The sequence below is a fragment of the Lemur catta genome, chromosome 15 (assembly GCF_020740605.2).
Source record: "Lemur catta isolate mLemCat1 chromosome 15, mLemCat1.pri, whole genome shotgun sequence".
NCBI classification, from domain to species: Eukaryota; Metazoa; Chordata; class Mammalia; order Primates; family Lemuridae; genus Lemur; species Lemur catta.
In genome coordinates, this window is record NC_059142.1 from 47,091,574 (window position 1) to 47,109,290 (window position 17,717).

General features: G+C 43.4%; 1 protein-coding gene across 8 annotated transcripts; it reads left to right on the forward strand.

The window, feature by feature from the left end:
- Positions 1-8,942: 8,942 nt before the first annotated feature.
- On the forward strand, positions 8,943-16,598 carry AMZ2 (archaelysin family metallopeptidase 2). Of its 8 annotated transcripts, none has more exons than XM_045569499.1 (9): positions 8,943-9,026; positions 9,512-9,608; positions 9,909-10,002; positions 10,542-10,824; positions 11,159-11,332; positions 11,423-11,551; positions 13,937-14,100; positions 15,271-15,447; positions 16,392-16,598. In XM_045569499.1, exons 4-9 carry the CDS (start codon positions 10,542-10,544, stop codon positions 16,545-16,547), a joined length of 1,083 nt encoding a protein of 360 aa, XP_045425455.1. In that variant the 5' UTR covers positions 8,943-9,026; positions 9,512-9,608; positions 9,909-10,002; the 3' UTR covers positions 16,548-16,598. The 8 variants fall into 8 exon arrangements, with proteins under 8 accessions (XP_045425455.1, XP_045425458.1, XP_045425461.1 ...); XM_045569502.1 differs by having other exon boundaries at positions 9,512-9,571; XM_045569500.1 differs by having other exon boundaries at positions 8,989-9,073.
- Positions 16,599-17,717: the final 1,119 nt, after the last annotated feature.

Genomic DNA, 17,717 nt, shown 5'->3' on the forward strand with positions numbered 1-17,717 from the left:
ATGCAAGGCACTTAACTGGAGCTGGCGTGAGGGGACCCGGCCGCCAGTGAAGAGTCGGGGGTTGATGGGATGGCCGGTGTATTTGTTTCCTGTGGCTGCTATAATTACCACAAGCTCTTGGTATCTTAAAACAGCAGAAATCTATTCTCTCATCGTTCTGGAGGCCACAAGTGCGAAATCCGCGTTGCTGGGCTGTGCTCCCGCTGATGCTCCGGGAGAGAGTCCGATCCCTGCCTCTCCCGGCGGCCGGCACTCCCTCGCTGGTGGCCGTGTCACTCCAGTGTTCGAGGCCAGCCTTTTCCGCTCTCTTCCTGCTCTGTCTCCCTCTTATAAGGACACCTGGATCTGGGGCCCACCCATGTGATTCAGGACAATCTCCTCCATCTCAGAACCCTCGCTTAATGGCATCTGCAAAGATCCTGTCTTCTTTTTTCCTGCCATGTAACACAAGCTCTGGGGACAAGGACGTGGGTGTTCTAGGGGAGGGGGCACATCCAGCTACAGAGGGGTTGTTCCTGCCGGCTGTGATTTTGTGCCTTGGCGCCCGTTTGCCCTGGAGACGCGCCTCGGCCCCTCCAGACTTCCCTAAAGCGAACATGTCATCGTCCCCTCCCCGCGGGGCTCTCTCCTGACACTTCCCATTTCTGCAACGGCCGCATCATTTTCTCCACAGCTCTCCTCGGCACTGTCTTTGACCCTTCAGGCTCCTTCCCTTTCCTGACACCACCCCACCCACGCCTGACAACAGTCACCAAGTCTCAGCATCACAGTGAGCGGAAAGGAAACTTCTTATCTGACTCCTCTGATGCACAGAGATGGCATTGGCCTGATAGGGGGTGGCCCCGCACCCGGGCCGTGCAGCGATGGAGCAGCGAGGTGGCTCAGGGCCCCCAAGAATACAAATGGGGAATCCACTGAGCTTTCTTAAGGGGTAACCCTAGAGCTGGCACAGACTCACTGAATTGTGAGTTTACATACTTGCTAAAGACCACATGACACATTAGCAGATTCAGCTTGAAAGCTGGGGGATTCATGTTTTATTGAAAAATACGGAAATAAATTTACTGTTCAGAAGTTTATGTTCTGGTCAACTTCTTTGGATGCCCCTCATCTGTAAAGCAAGAGATATCAGGATTCCCTGCCATCACTGTCACCCGGACAGTTACTGCTCTGCTTGAACATATCTGATGATTCTCTTGAATCCCGGAATGAGTTAAACGTTGGCGGCATCTGTCTGTGAATGCAACCTACTCTAGATGGGATAAAAACCAGTTCCTTGGAGGATAATAGTCCACCTCCCCTCCCAGGAGAATATTAGGGAACATTTCAGTATTTGAAAATTATATTCACAAAATGTTTCAGTGACCCTGAGTTCTTTTTTTGGCTTGTTTTTGTTTGCATGTTTATTTAATCTAACCTACTTTTCCCAGCCTTATTCCCCTCTTTGCCTCTTTGTGTCTTCTATGCTCTAACTAAATAAAACCACCAAGTATGCCTCAACCATTTCCTCTTCCTTCCATGTGCTCAAGTCATTCTCTCCACCGAGGACACCTGACCATCCTGTCTCATCTCAAATGCCACCCCTACGAGGAGTCTTCCTTCATCCAGCCCCTCCAAGCAAAAGTGCTCTCCCAGGCTTGAACTTGGAGCACTTGCAGCGCCTCCCTTCTGCCTCTCGTGTTCTATCCTGGAGTTATATGCATATTTTACACTGCAAGCTTCTTGAAGTAAGTGGGTTTTTACCAGACTTTACTCTCCCTGAGTCACCCAGCACTGGGCCTTTCATGGGGGACATATTTGCTATTTGTGTGGAGTGTGTCTTTTTGTACATAGACTCACCCCTTTCTTGCCTTCTCAGAGCTGTGTATAGGTTATGAGAGCAACCATGAGGTCACCGCCACCTCCAAAAATTCGGAAACAGGGAAATGAGATTTCTCTTGGAGACAGGGTTGCCAGATTTACTAAATATTAATAAAATACAGTCTGCTTAATTAGAATTCCAGATGAACAAGTAATTTTTCATTTAGGTATGTCCCATGAAATATTTGGGACATGCATATACTAAAAACTTATTCATCGTTTATCTGAAATTCAAATGTAACTGTATTGTATCTGGCAGTGCTACCTGGAGAATTAAACCATAGGACTAACACATATGGATCAGAACAAAGAAACGTAAAGTCACCTTAGGAGGTCACAGTGGGTCTTGCAGCAAGACCTGATTGGAATTGGAGTGTGTAGGAAAAGGATATTTACAAAAACACTTCTAACCTTCTCTTGTGACATATCTTAAGAATGTGCCAATCAGAAAGGGGATTGGTCAACAATAGAAAAAGGAGGGGAAAGAGACCAACCATGGTCATTCTCGCTAACCGTGCCTGGCAGCACCAACTCCCAGGTCTGAGATGGCCCTGATCTTATAGAGGAGATGGATTTACAGGTGTCTAAGTCCGTTCGGGCTGCTATAACAGAATACCATAGACCGGGTGGCTTAGACAACAAACGTTCATTACTCGCAGTAGAGGCTGGAAATCCCAGGATCAGGGTGCCAGCATGGCCGGGTTCTGGTGAGGGCTGTCTCCCTGGTTCACGGGTGGCCAACTTTGGCTGTGTCCTCACAGGCAGGAAGAGACATAGGAAGTGGCAAGCTTTGAGTGGTAGGGGCTGTTAGGGTCATCCAACTAATCCCTCATGTTTCCTAAGAAAACTCGTTATCAGCTGGCTTCCCATGCCTCCTAGGGGTGAAGGGGCTGGTCTGGGAACATATGTGTCCAGCCCTGAGGGTGACGATTCCATAAAATGCCTTGGAGTTTCTCTACATTAATCTCCCTTGGGTAAGGTGAGGCCTACCATTCTTGCTGTGCCGGATCACCTCCAGCTGATACCCAAGGTCAGCGGGCCATGTTTGATTCCAACTACTGTGCTTTATTTTTCTGAGTCTTTATGACAGCTAATGACAGAATCCATTTCTTTGGGGTATACGTGCATGATAAGAATAAGTAGCATTTATCAAGTGCTTACTGTATCTTCTGTAATCCTTCTAACAACCCTCTACCCCAGCTTCAGAGCTGAAGAAATAGACTTAGAGAGGTTTCATAACCCCTTGTCCCAGGTCACACAGCGAGTAAGAGGCACAGCTGGGATCCCAGCCCATGGCTTTCTGAAGCCAATGTCTGTGCTAACTGCCACGCCTTAAAAACAGGCTCGAGGAGCTTTCAATGTTAACAAATACTTTGACAATGGAGAAAACAAGCTTGAGAAGACTCCAGATAAGAAATCCAAACATTAAGGAGGAAGAAATATTTACTCTTGAAAGAAAGCAACTTCATTCCACCCTGTCCCACCCGGGGCCCTCAATAAAAGCCTAATCGGTTTTGAAGCCACTTGGTAGCCATTCACGTTAAGCAGAATCTTCCCGTGTTTGTGTTTTATGAAAGAACTAAAGTTATTTGAATTACCATTCAAAATATTTCACCCAGAATCAACAGAGGTGTGTATGTAAAATGAGAGAATCTGCATGGGAGCAGGTGCCAAAGAAGGAGCTGCGAGGAAGCAAAAATAACTCCTCTCGCACCTGCTATTTCAGAAGCCGATTACTGTCAGGGCTGTAAGTTAAAACTCCTTGGGCGAAAATAATTAACAAATCGCTGCTTTCTTTTTATTAAAATATGATCTCTTCAAATCATTCCCAGGAGCATCCCAGGCCTACAGAGTTAAACCACCAGTCGTGACTCACGTCAACAGGTCATTTTTTCAGAGAGTCTTTCCATAATTAGAATTTGTGACCAATGTGTCCAACCACGAGGATATATCACAAGTATTTGTCACCAGCACTGGTTTCCTAGCAAAAAAGGATCTGTTAAATATCAGAGTTTTGTGTTTTTGCCTTTGGGGTTTTGCCAAGCTGTGGTTATTGCAATAGTCCGGCACCTTCTGGTAATAGACAGATAGTTGTAAGGAGCTGTTCCCATGTCTTCTTTAATTCTCTTGATGATCCTGTGGGGTGGAGGTTCTTAGTGTCCACAGTCATGGATAAAGACACCGAGTCCCAGGGAAGTAAAGTATCTTGTTCAAGACAGACCACCCAGGAGATGGTCGTGCCTCAGCTTGGACCCAAGTCCACTGACTGTGGATTTCACGTTCTCTCCACCATGGCGCACGTGTTAGCCCGAGCTAACGACAGCCACAGTCGTTAGCCGGAGCCTCATTCCCTCAGGGCCCCGCTAGGTACCTGCTTAGCTGCCTGGGCAGCCTGGAGGGGACAGTGACCCAGAAAAGCAGGAGGAGTTTCCAGAAGGACAGAGTACTGGTGGTGTCAGATGCCAGGGGCAATTCGTGCCAACAAACAGCCATGCTTTGTTGTGGCTTTGTGCCTTTCGTACGCGCTATGCCTTCAGCCCGGGCTGCCCTGGACTGGTCAGGCCGTACTCCTCCAACACTCAGCCCAAAATATTACTCTTTTCTTCCCAGAATGAAAATATCATTATCGTGGGGTGTTTTTTTTTTTGGCCCAGACTTTACCACTGTACATCATTATTGTTTGAAATACAACAGACTCATCATAAAACAAACTTACATAGGATAACAAGTTTTTAATCTGTTTTTATACAAATGTATAAAACTTACATATATTTTATGTATATTTGTAAATTTATATATTTTTGTATTTATATTTTAATCTAAAATATGTAAATTATATATAAAAATATAGAATATGAAAATGGTATGCTATGTATGTTTTATAATCCTCATTTTCACTCGCTACATAATGAATATATTTTATATCAATAAATATAGATTCATATAATTTTTTTCAAAGTAAGTCATTTTTGAAAATATAAAACTGGCAAATGCTCATTGCAAAAAAAATTTAAATAATACTAAAAATTATCAAGAAGAAAGTAAATGGTGCAGAAAGCCCTCCTTCTAACGAGAACCATTATTAACATTTTGGCAAGTGTCCTTTTTTACATGTATATACAGCCATTTTTATATAGATGGTCTCAAATTTTATATATATATACACACACACACACACACACACACAAATATATACACACACACACACACACATATATATATATATATATATACTGTTTTGAAACTTTAAAAAAAATTTCAGTAAGATCTTGGGCGACATCCTTCCATGTTAATAAATATGTGAGATGATCTGAGTGACTATATATTATGGTGAGATTATAACTATTGAATTTATTTGTAAACACTAGCGATGAGCATTCATTTTCAGGTTTTCAGTTTTATAAACTACACTGTGATGAACATCCTCATACACTGAGTATTCTTTCTGGAATAACAAAAAAATAGACTGAAAAATGAGAATGTAGTTTTGGAGGTTCCATATTGTTGCAATTATGTTGAAAAATGTGCACCACGAAAAAGTCAAAAGGTTCAGCCACAGTTCACACGGGTTATTTCTGGGCAAAAGGACCAGGCATGATTTTCCTCTTTTGCCGACTCTTCCATCCTCCCCAGATTTTCTATTACAAGTGTGTCTTGCTGCTCCCCTTCGTTATGTTGACTCAAGTAGAAATTTTCACATTGCATCAGAAGTATGTGTTCTTAAACCACACTAGTGGCACTCCTGGTGACACTCTCTTTCCAGTCCCTTCTGTGCCTACTTGCTTCCATCACTTGCTGTAGGGCTCTCAGGGACCTGCTAGCCCTGTCCCTAAGCTAGCACCAGGGGACCCCACAGGTGTTCAGTGGGGAGTTGCTGACTGCCTGGGAGAGTGAATTTGAGACACGGTGTTAACGGCTCACGGTCCTAAGGTAACCCCCTCAGATGGCACCTGCGTTTAACACAACCTTGGGCACCTCCACATTGTGAGCAAGATGGTTTCCAGCTTGTGCAGAAGCAGCTTTGAGGGGTCCCCAAGGACAAGAAGGTCCTTCCTGTCTCTGTCCATCAGAAGCCAGCTGCTGTGCTCCTTCTGCCTCCAGGCAGGTGCTGCCTGTCTCTGTGGGCTCCCTGCACTGACCTGGCCAAAAGGAGGCTGCGTGCTTCTGGGCAGCAGCTGTCCCCTCCCCCAGCAAGTCTAAAAAGACACAGAGGACATCTTCAGTATTTCCATAGAGGTCACCGATTGAGTGGGTCGTTGTTTTATGTTTGGTTAGTGCCGAGACACTTCCTCTTTCATTTATGTCTTATTCAGGTTACCCCTCCACCCCCCGCCCTTGGAGGCTGAAAAAGGGGAACCTGAAAGAAAAACCAAAAATTTTGAACTGATCTATGGCACAGGAGACCACGCTGTCACCCTGAAGCAGTGGCTGGGGAAGGCCCCCGCCGAGGGATCACGGCATCCTCCAGTGGTCCCCAAGGTTACTGACCTAAGATTTTCTTCCTTCCCTCATGCTGACTTTCTTAGCTCCCACCTGAGTCTTCCGAAATGCTACGGGAGATCCTTGGGACCCCTAATTCCTAGTTTTTAGGGAGTGACATTCTTAAAGTAAAAACTGAAGTCTGCTTTTACTCAATTCTTTGAGTTTACTGTACTCACATACAATATATGTATATATAGATAGAGATTATAGATACACACACATATGTAGTGGTACACACACATCAGATTGAGATAGGTTTTGGAAACTGTTTGAGGCACAGAAAATAACTTGCCTGACAGGACGTCAAAGAATTGCAAAACAGGCCACAGCACCAAAGGCTGTACAGACTGCTTAGCAATTTGTAGCAGGACTGCTGATAAGCATCTATTTGCCTCGGTAAATAGAAGCTGAAGTAGAACCATAACATTTCTTCCAGGAAACAGTAACTGAAGTCACAAATCATGAATAATAAAGGATGAAAAATTCTCTTTTAACCTAATGGACTAAAAGATTTCTTGTTTTTTTCATTTCTGCTAATGGCCTCTCTCCCTTGGCACAACAAGAGCTGGACCATTATAGGCGAATCGAGCCTCAGTTCACATGCAGGACGTGGTCCAAAAGATCATTTGTAAGTTGGTTGTTTGGAAAAAAGAATGTGTTTTCCCCTAGAAACCCGTCTTTCCCAGGGTGACTGGGTTCTCAGGTTTGCTTGCACTGTGCTGTTCAGCCCCTGCTGTAGCTGAGCTCTGGGTCTTGGAAGGCAAGTTCTCTGCAGTGCAGAGGAAGAAAACAGGTCATCTCCTGCTTCTTTGCACAGTGCCTTGGCTCTGAGCACAATTTAAGCATGAATTACTTTTATTTCCCACCTCCCTCTTGGAATCCAGGTCCAGAGCCCTAATCCCTGGACTGTAGCACCCTCCCCTAATCTGCCCTGCCCCCTCTGGGCTGCTTTCCTGCTGAAGGAGTCTATGACACCAAATGACCCACTTGCTCCCACTTTCTGTCCAGCCAGACTTCCATTTCCTCAGGGCAGCTGATATCAGCTAAGTGCTACAGGAAAGGCAAACTGAGCATATGCGAATTCATACTAGCAGGTGAATGACTGAGAACCTCTTAACCCACTTAACTTAGTCTTCTTATGTTAAAATGAGTTAGTCGTGAGACTTGAGAATCATCGTGGACAGTAAGGGTAGGGGTGAAAATAGGGTGGGTAAGGGTTTAGAATTCATGCACACATTAGTGGGATCCCCAGGCTCCTTCCTCTCCTTCCTGCCCCCTGCCTCCAAAACACTGTCAGTTAGGAGATGATCATTCCCTAGTAAAAACAGGATGGCCACAGAGAAGAGACCTGCATGATCAGACACTTGGGAGACTCCTCTCAGGGAATAAGCTAGTTGTCTGCCAGATCAGCTCTGAGAACCCTAGTGGATAAGCCACATTCATGCACACAGAATCCTCCACCAACTTTTTGTGAAATCTTAACAGATACCCAAGGATCACTAGATGTTTATGGAAAGTTCTAACATGAAAGAAGACCCAAACAGAGGAAGCAGCAGAACAAAACTTCAGAAATATTATAGTATGGTTAATATCTATAGAGAAATAAGAAATGACATTTTATCCATGAGGTGAGAAAGGGTGTAGTTTAGTCTGTTCAGGATGCTGTAACAAAATACCATACACTGGGTGGCTTATAAACAAGGGAAATTTATTTCTCACAGTTCTAGGGACTGGGAAGTCCACGATCCTGGTGCTGACAGCTTTGGTGTCTGGAGAGGACCCACTTTCTGATTCAGAAGACGGCGCCTTCCTGCAGTGAGTGGCCTCGCATGGTTGAAGGCGAGGGACACAAACATTCAGACCACAGCAGGTTGTAAAATAAAATAAACAATCATAAAAAGAAAGGCCTTTGGGCTATTAAAAATAGAATATTTGAAAATAAATGTTCAAAAGAAAGGATAGAAAATGAATGATAAAAAAACTTCAGAATATAGTGTAGAAAATACTTTTTTTTACAGATGAGAGCCGCGCGATGCAGAGAGGGCGGCCAGCCTGTCCTAAGCCGCAGAGCTGCCGCCTTCCTGCCTCACAGCCCCGCTCGGGCACATGCACGTGGCCTCGCCGGCGTCAGCGACACCGCGCGGGCGCCGCACCTGCGCGCGGGCTGGGCCCGGCCTAACCACATCAAGGAGGGAAAGTCCGGCGGTGACGGCACGGGCGGCGCGCGCGCCCGGCTCCGCGTCAACCGCGGCGAAAGCTGCCTTATTTTGGGCCGCGCTGGTTACGTTAGTCACGCTGCGGGCGCTCCTCAAACCCACGGCCCGCTGAGCACACTCACAAACGGGCAAACCCCAGCGGCGCTGGCGCGTCTGGGGCCCCGGAGAAGCGGGCCGCGGCGCCCCCGCGAGGGCGGACGGGAGGAAGGCGACGGCGGGGACTGATTTCGGCGCCTCGTCGCCCCCTCGCATCCTTCTGTTCGGGAAAACGAGGGCCGCGTACGCCTTTCAACCTCCAACACCGCGCCCGCTCGGGCCTCCCGGCGCTGCGGGGCGTGGCGCGGGCGTGACGTGGGCGGAGCGGGGCGCACGGGGCATGCGCGGCGGCGCGGCGCGCACGCGCGCAGGGGTGGCCGCGGGAGCCTGGCGGGTGGTGTCGAGGCCTGCTGGGGCGAAGATGGTGCAGTGGTACAATCAAGGCAGGGCCCGGGCCGCCTGGGCAGGGCGTCCCGAGTGTAGGGGCGGGGACGGTCGTGGTCGGTGGGGAGGGATGAGGACGTGGGAGGGGCGGCCGCGGCGGAAGCAGCGAGGACCGCGGGGGCGGGTGTCTCTGGAGAGCCAGGCCGGGCCTCTCAGGACGCTCCCCGGGGAGAAGAGGCGGGGGCAGGGGGAGGAGGAGCCCCCACTCCACCCCCATCCCGGGGACTGGGTAGCGCCTGCACTGGGGAGAGCCTCAAATGCGGGTTGCTATAGGCAACCAGTTGGAGTGACCCACTCGTCCCGGTTTGCCCGAGATGTTCTGGTTTTAGGACCAAAGCATCCCAGCGCGCCAACCCATTGCAGTGACCCAGTTCTGCTTCCAGTACCCGTCTTCTCTCGCGGCTCAACCCAGTATAGACCTAGGAGGCTGGAGGAGGACTCCTGTCCTTTTCACACTGCCTTTTTTGTATTAGGGTGAAGGCACCCTCCGCAACATTTTTCCAGCCAGGCCCAGACATGCCCCTCCTTGTAAGGTAAACACTTCAATGGGAGCCTTCCTTTTTAATAAAGGTAGGTGGAATTCAGGAGGATACATCTTTGTATTTTGTCCTGTAGGAGAAGTCAAATTTCAGCCCGGTTGTATAATAGTGAGGATAATCCTACGCTCATATCAGAACTCTCACTATAGAAACCTTTGATCTGGAATTTCTGCCACCCTCTTGACCCCCAGAATTCAGAGGTTCAATCAGAACAGTCATTAGCTTAAGTTTTCCCATCAAATGTCTATCATTAAACTGGAAAAATCTAGATAATTAGAAAATATGACAGATGATCCAGACAGATATTCAATTTTTTCCCTTTGTAATTCAGAAAGCCTCGTGGTGGAACATCTTTTTGACCCATTCAAATGGAAGGATGAAAGCTCTGCATAGGAACACAATGTGAATGGAAGAGATCTGTCATTGTGAGTCTGGCTTTTGATTAGTCATTTGATGTCTTCCCTAGTGTGACATGACTTTGAGGTGGTAAACTTCAGTGCCTGAGATAATATATCTTGTCAGCCTGCAGTTAAATTACAGAAATGGCAGGACTTAGGTTAGTTCTGTTTTTGTTTGATATTGAAGATTTTTGAGTCACACTGGAAAGGATGAGTGTTTTTCATGTGGCTCTAATGCATTAATTCATAATATTGTTATTAGTACCCAAGTGACAGAAGGAAATTGGATATCGGGTCATGCTCTTATGGTCACCACTAGTTTTGATAATGGGAGTATATTCCATATGAGATGGAGGAATGGATTTCATGATTTTCTTTTCAATTTCTTTGATACCCTCCCCCCAAAATTGATTTGAAACAGGAACCCACTCTAAGGTTGACCATTCTAAGGCATGTGGTATCAGTTATTCCATTCTACGGAGAAATCAGAAATGTATATGGAGGATAGGTAAAGTCCCCAATATGGATATGCATTTTATATTTGACTACTTGTGTTTTGTTGGTAGATGCAAACGATACGGCACTCTGAACAAACACTAAAAACAGCTCTCATCTCAAAGAACCCGGTGCTTATGTCACAGTATGAAAAATTAGATGTTGGGGAACAGCATTTAATGAACGAAGCCTTCCAGCCAACCAGTGGTCTCTTTGGACCCATTACCTTGCATTCACAATCAGATTGGATCATCTCTCATCCCGAGGCTCCCCAAGACTTTGAACAGTTTTTCAGTGATCCTTACAGAAAGACACCCTCTCCAGAGAAGCGCAGTATTTACATACAGTCCATCGGTATATATTGCTAATATGCTGGTTTGGGTTTGGTTTTGCAATGGTATCCTTGTTGTCAGGGATAGTTTGGGCTGTTGGTCTGATTCAGGTGGGCAGTTTTTGTGATCATTTTTGATATTCATTGCAATGGTAGAAGTTTTGTAGCCAAACCGACTTAAAAGAGAGCATGTTGTTTCTTTTTAATTCATATTGATGTCAATGAATGAAAAAAGTATATTGAAAAATTAGAGTTGGTTTTGTTTCTAATTTCAAATTTCTAATTTATAGACTGAGGTAAAGACTGAATATTTTAATCACCTTAAATTGTGTCTTTAAATTTTCTTCCATATTACAGGATCTTTAGGAAACACCAGAATTATCAGTGAAGAATATATTAAATGGCTTAAGGGCTACTGTGAAGCTTTTTTCTATGGCTTGACAGTAAAACTCCTAGAACCAGTTCCTGTTTCTGCAACAAGGTGTTCCTTTAGAGTCAATGATAACACACAAAACCTACAAATTCATGCAGGTGAATTAAACACCTTTACAATTTGAGTTGAGTAAAGGTAGTATATGTGTATAATATATACACATACCTACATTTCTTTTTCCTAAATAGGGGACATCTTGAAGTACTTAAAAAAGAAGAAACCTGAAGATGCCTTCTGTGTTGTGGGTATAACAATGATTGATCTTTACCCAAGAGACTCCTGGAATTTTGTCTTTGGACAGGCCTCTTTGACAGATGGTATTCCTTTTTGACATTGTTCTTAGACAATTCCTCATCTTGAGAATGTTTGAAGATGTTAAAAGAGGGAAAAAATTCTATCCAATAATAATTTTGATACTTAAAACTGTATAGTATTTTCAGTGATGTGTCATGCCGTAGTGCGAAGTGTGCTGTTGGTAGATTCTGATGATGTGGTTTCCTCCCCAGTTGGCCATTCACTACCTACATGACCTTGAAGGTAATAATACCTATTTCACAGAGTCGTTTTGAGATAATTTACACAAAAGTGCCTATACGTAAAAAGTGTGTATATATGCCTGGCACATATACATAAGCATTCAGCACAACAGCTGGGAAATGTCAGTGATTCAGTAGCAAAGTGAATTAAACAAAGATACAGTTTGAACTATCAACATAATTGTTTTTCAACTCTTGACTTTTCATAGCAATCTTGCATAGGTGGAATAACCACAGACTGATTTAAATAAGTATATGCTTCTTTCTTATCCTATGTCTTATGACACTTGTCTTTTGTTTTTGATTTTAAAAAGTCGACTTCAATCTTTGATTTGAGATATGATAAACATTGATTCATTTAGAACTCTGCATGGTATTATTGGGATAGGATCTGGAAAGAGGCCATGTTTTTACCTATTTTTTTTCTTCTTTTTTCCATCTCTCTACTTCTCTTCTCCCTACCCCTCCATTTTTGCTCTTACTTCTCTAACCTTATCCCTTAGGGTCTAAGACAGACTTGAAAGGGAAAAGGCCAGTGAACTAAGGGGAGTGGCTCATTGGTGTTCTGGGGCTGAGGAGTAAGTACCAGGGACTGTACTGAGAGTTTGTGGTCTGTCTAGATGTTACATTATTAGCTTCAGGATTTGTGTGCCAGTTGGGACTTTTCTGGCAAATGTTCTTCCTACTAGAGGTGAGGACTGTGGGGTTATAGAGCCTCTTCCTATCTACTCCTTCTTCCTCAATTTTCCATTTACGTAAGGTTTCCTTTGGTCACCCCCATTCCTCCATTCTGATGACCCTACCACTTTTTTAGAGATTTGGGTGACTGCTAGCTTTTTATCAGACGTCCCCCCTTTATTAATTAACCCAGTAGAGAGGAAAACACTAAACATAATTTAAACCAATTTGTTTATTCGTCTCAGATATTGCTAGCTAATTTGTGCATTTAAGGAGGTCAGGAAACATTTCCCCATACTGTTTCTACTTTAATCCTTTTTTAGTAAGAAATATTACATGACAAAAGAAAAGACATACAGAGTAAAGAAGGATTGATCTGCCATGCAATAAGACAATATCTTACCATAAGTGATCTTGTTTTCTCCAAGTTTGCAAAAATTGACATTTTTTAATTGAGAAAGATTTATTACTAAAGAAAATAATCTTCTATTTATAGGTATTATTGTAGTGAAATATGCCCATACGTGATTGGCCAGAGGGGGATCACTTGTGATACATTAATAGATTTAATTTTTAACTTCCAGAATTCTGTCTTTCCCTAAATTTCAAATACCAGTCTACATTTTTTGAGGGTAGGGCGAGGAACATTCTTTTTGAATCAAGTTGTATTGGGCAAATCTACTATAAGTCTTTTTCCTTACAAAAAATGTATTATTACTTTAACAACTGAAAGGGAGGCATAAATAAAAGTGATAATTTAAACAAGCCAAGTTATAAAGCAATCCCTATAGAGTGACTTGTGCATCAAACTGTGTGCTCCATGCATGCAGAAATGGTTGATACAACTCTAAGTGTAACACAGGAAGTCAGCTTCAAGAGTGTTTATTCTGGTCACCCGACACTAGCCACATAATAGAGCTGTGCTATTCTTAAGAAAGGGGGGCAGGGGAGGGGAGGAAGTTATTCTGTCTAAAGGCATGGTCCAAAACATGGTCTGCAGGACGTTGGGGCAGTGGGCAGGGCAGTTGCCCTCAGTAGCACGACATGAGGAAAGGCCAGCAGCCCGTCCCAGGGGACGTGCAACAGCTGTTTTAATTCTGTTCTTAAAGAGTGAGCTCGTGGCTGCCTGTTGTTCATGTGATTATTTCTCCTGGCTCCTTTTGGAGTAGTTGATTGAGTACTTGATTCTTTGAAAGGAAGACCTCTTTTGTGGGGAAGAACTCTCTGAAACTTCCAGTTTCTCAAGAATTTGACCTCAAATCTGTTGAGTTTTACAGGGCAAGGCAAATTGGGTAGAAGCAGCAGATGGTTTTGATAGTGAAATCGGGGGCAAAAGTCCGTTGTGTTGTGAACCTTAAGTGTGTTAGACAGTGTGAACACAGTAATGCAGATGTGTACTCACTGACCAGATGTTCCGGCAGGCCCTTTTTTGGTCTTTCCTTTAGGAATCTTACTCTCATTCTGTTGTTGCTGATCCTCTTTTTGTAGGTGTGGGGATATTCAGCTTTGCCAGGTATGGCAGTGATTTTTATAGTTTGCACTACGAAGGCAAACTGAAGAAGCTCCAGAAAACATCTTCAAGTGACTATTCAATTTTTGATAACTATTACATTCCTGAAATAACTAGTGTTTTGCTGCTTCGATCCTGTAAGGTGAGTTGCTTAAAAAATCCTAAAGGGCCATTTTTTAAAAAAAGCGATCTTAATTCCCTAAATTGTATATTGTCAGTCCTTAAGGTACTGAGTTTGTAGCATTTGTATAATTTTGGTGGCTAGTACTTGACTGAAATTATCCATAAAAACAAAATTTAAATGGATACCTTCACATTGAAATTTATAATATTGGTGCCAGTTTTTTGTCCTGCTAGTTACACGCAGCTTTGCCTGTACCCATGCCTTCACCATTAGTTTGATTCCTGGATTTTGGTATGAATAGGTAACTTCTTTCAAGCTGCTGTAGTCGTCAAGTAAATCTGCCTTCCTGAGGTTTTTGGAGAACCCCAGCTCTCCGGCCTCTCAAGGATAACGGGCCTTCCTTTTTTGGGTGCCAGCCTACCCTGGACTACAGTTCTGCTGACAGTTCCTGACATCTCCCCCCTCCCCTGCTCTTTGGAAATCCCATCTCCCCCTTTTCCCCTTTCTCTGTAGCCAGAGACATAGGCTTTTCCTTCAGCTAGAGTAGTTCTGCTTCCACCAGTACTATTTGTTGGGGTTTGAGAACTACACTTCTTAGAATTACGATTTCAAAGTGTGTTCCATGGGCCCCCTGCCTCAGCATCACCTGATGTGCTCCCCGACATGCAGATTAAGCACCCCTCCTCCCAGACCTACTGAATCAGCATCTCTAGAGGAAGAAGTTACAGAATCTAAATTATAACAAATACCCTAGTCTAGAGCAAGAATTCTCAACCAGGGGTGATTTTGCCATTTATGGGACATTTGGCAATGTCTGGAGACATGTTTGATTGTTACAACTGGGAAGGGAGTTCTACTGGCATCTAGTGCACAAGACTGCAATGTGTACAGGACAGTCCCCCAACAACACAGAATTGTCTTGTGCAACATGTCAGTGGTGTTGAGCTTCAGAAACTCTGGTCCAAGGGAAATATTTAAGTATAGTAAGGAAGGCAGTAAGACATTTGGGAAGATGATGTGGATTATTAAGTCTTTGAAGGTCTGGGCAGAGTGAAGTTTTGGTGATAATGGTAAGGGAGTTGATTTCTGTAAAATTGTCTCTTGGAAAAGCAAGAAAAAGAAGAGATGTGTAACTTGATGGTGATGATGATGGTGGTGCTATAACACCTCAATGTGACTGTCTTGCAGACTTTAACCCATGAGATTGGACACATATTTGGACTGCGACACTGCCAGTGGCTCACATGCCTAATGCAAGGCTCCAACCACTTGGAAGAAGCTGACCGGCGCCCTCTAAACCTGTGCCCTATCTGCTTACGAAAGTTACAATGTGCTATTGGCTTCAGCATTGTAGAAAGATATAAAGTAAATGGGAGGGGGGTGCTAAAAGGGAGGGAAGTGGTTACCTAAGTAGCAAACTGACATCTTCTATTAGGTCCTTCTCTAGAACTATAATTTATCAAAGGAAATTAGTGTAAAGATAAGCAGGAAGCTGTGGTTTAAAAAAAAAGCATGCAAAGAAATACCCTTCTTAAAAACTTCAACTTGCTCTTGAGTGATTTATACTAACAGTATAATGAGAAACAGTAGAAGTTTCTCTATTTCTTAGCCATTTAGGGCAAGAGAGCTTGACTTTGCAGAACAGAATAAATATTGATACGTGTGGCAAAGTTCATTTTGTAAAACCCTATAAATATGTGGATGTGATTTATCTTTCCAAATATGAGACAGAAGTATGATGTATGATGTTCATTAGAAGGAAAGGATGATTTTCTTTAAGAAGTGATAAGGAAACTACCTAATCTCGGTATGTGTGTGTGTGCCCACACATGCCCACAAACACATCAGTATGCAAGCACGTGGCTTCTGGTGGGTATGACTGTTCAGTGGCTGCACATAAATGTCTACACATGTATCTTCATACACATATGTCTACTGTGCCTACGTGTACACTTCCATGTATACACATACACATCAAATTAAAAGTGCAGTGTAAGGCCTTGTGGAATATTTAACAGGTTGAGAGAAGAAAATAATTATCCTACCACCCTAAAAAAAGTGTAAGAATTAGTGTACTTCTTTATCATCTTTTTTTCTCTGCATACTTTTGACCATAATTTGTAATTAAAGTTTATGTATATTTGGTACATGCTGTTTCATATTCATAACCTCTTTATCGAATGCAGCATCTTTATGGGACAATATAAATCACAGATTTACAGAAACTGATCTAGAAGCCAGTTTTTTTCCCTTGCTTAAAATTTTTTTACTGTCATTTGTTAAAATATGAATCTTTTCTGTTTTTCAAGGCACTAGTGAGATGGATCGATGATGAATCTGCTGACATGCCTGGAGTAACTGCAAAACATAGTCGTAAGGATAAGGGGAATTTACCAAAACCTGTTGAAGCCTTTAAGGAATGGAAAGAGTGGATAATGAAATGCCTTGCTGTTCTCCAAAAATAAGGACCTTCGAATAGGAGTAATTAAAATAAATACTTGCACATTATGCTTTCATTTGGGTGGAGTACTTCATTGGAATAAACTATATACAGATTCTGTGCTGTGTCAAAGTAACAGAACAGAACCTTCTTTAAAGCACCTGAATTGAAATGAGACTCATTTGAAAAAAATTCTATAAACTATCTTCCATCTTACTGGCCTGGTCTGTGGCAGTGAGCACATTATTTCTGTTCTTCCGATATAATTTATGTCTCACAAGAATTTCTGTTCTTCCGATATAATTTATGTCTCACAAGAAAGCTAGGACTAGCAGTAACTAGTAAGTAAATAAATAAATATAACCAGATATGTCCTAAGGGACCAACCAACATAATTCCCAGGGGGTGAATTTGTTTTTAAAAGAGATGCTCCCTCTCTGTTAGGCCCAGCCACGTCACATTTGTGAACTCTCATGGGCTCTGATCTCCATCCACATCCCTCCTCCTCTTCTGTGAGCTTTCCCTGCTCTCTGGGGTGACTCACCTCTTATTTTTTCTTTGCTGGTTATCAGCTTACCCCTGAAAGAAGCAACAGTTCATGTAAGTTTTTAGCAGCTTAAAATGTGACCTCCTCTGAGGAATATTTACAAGTGTAAATAACAGCGGTACTTACACCACAGCAACCTTTGATGGTGGGAGTTCCATTGCATTTCTCAACTACAACATTTAGTCATTTGTGAGGGGTCTTACACATACTTTGTAATGGTACTTGTTGTGAGTGTTGCACTTCTGTATATTTAGAGCAGGTTTCAGGTTTATTTGTATAATAATGTCTTTGTCACTTTTTTGTATTGTGAAGTGTGTACTTGAGTTAGGGAGAGTGGGCGGGTCTGTCAGGGTGCCAGGAATGCCATGGTGGTGGCCTGCAGGCTGTGGGCATCAGCCCCATCATCCTGATGGTAAGCAGGTTGAAAACCTCAGGCTTGACAAGCCACCTCTGCTAGATCAATGTGTCCCCAAATCTACAAATTACAGTGCATCATTTTACTGAATGCCAGTGAGCAGACAGCATTTCCCACTTTCTCATCTTACCTGGAGGGTAAGACTTAAGGATATACATATATATACATATTTTTTTTTTTTGTATTTTGAAACTTAGATTCTTTCGTTGTTATGATTTATGCAGTATGATTTA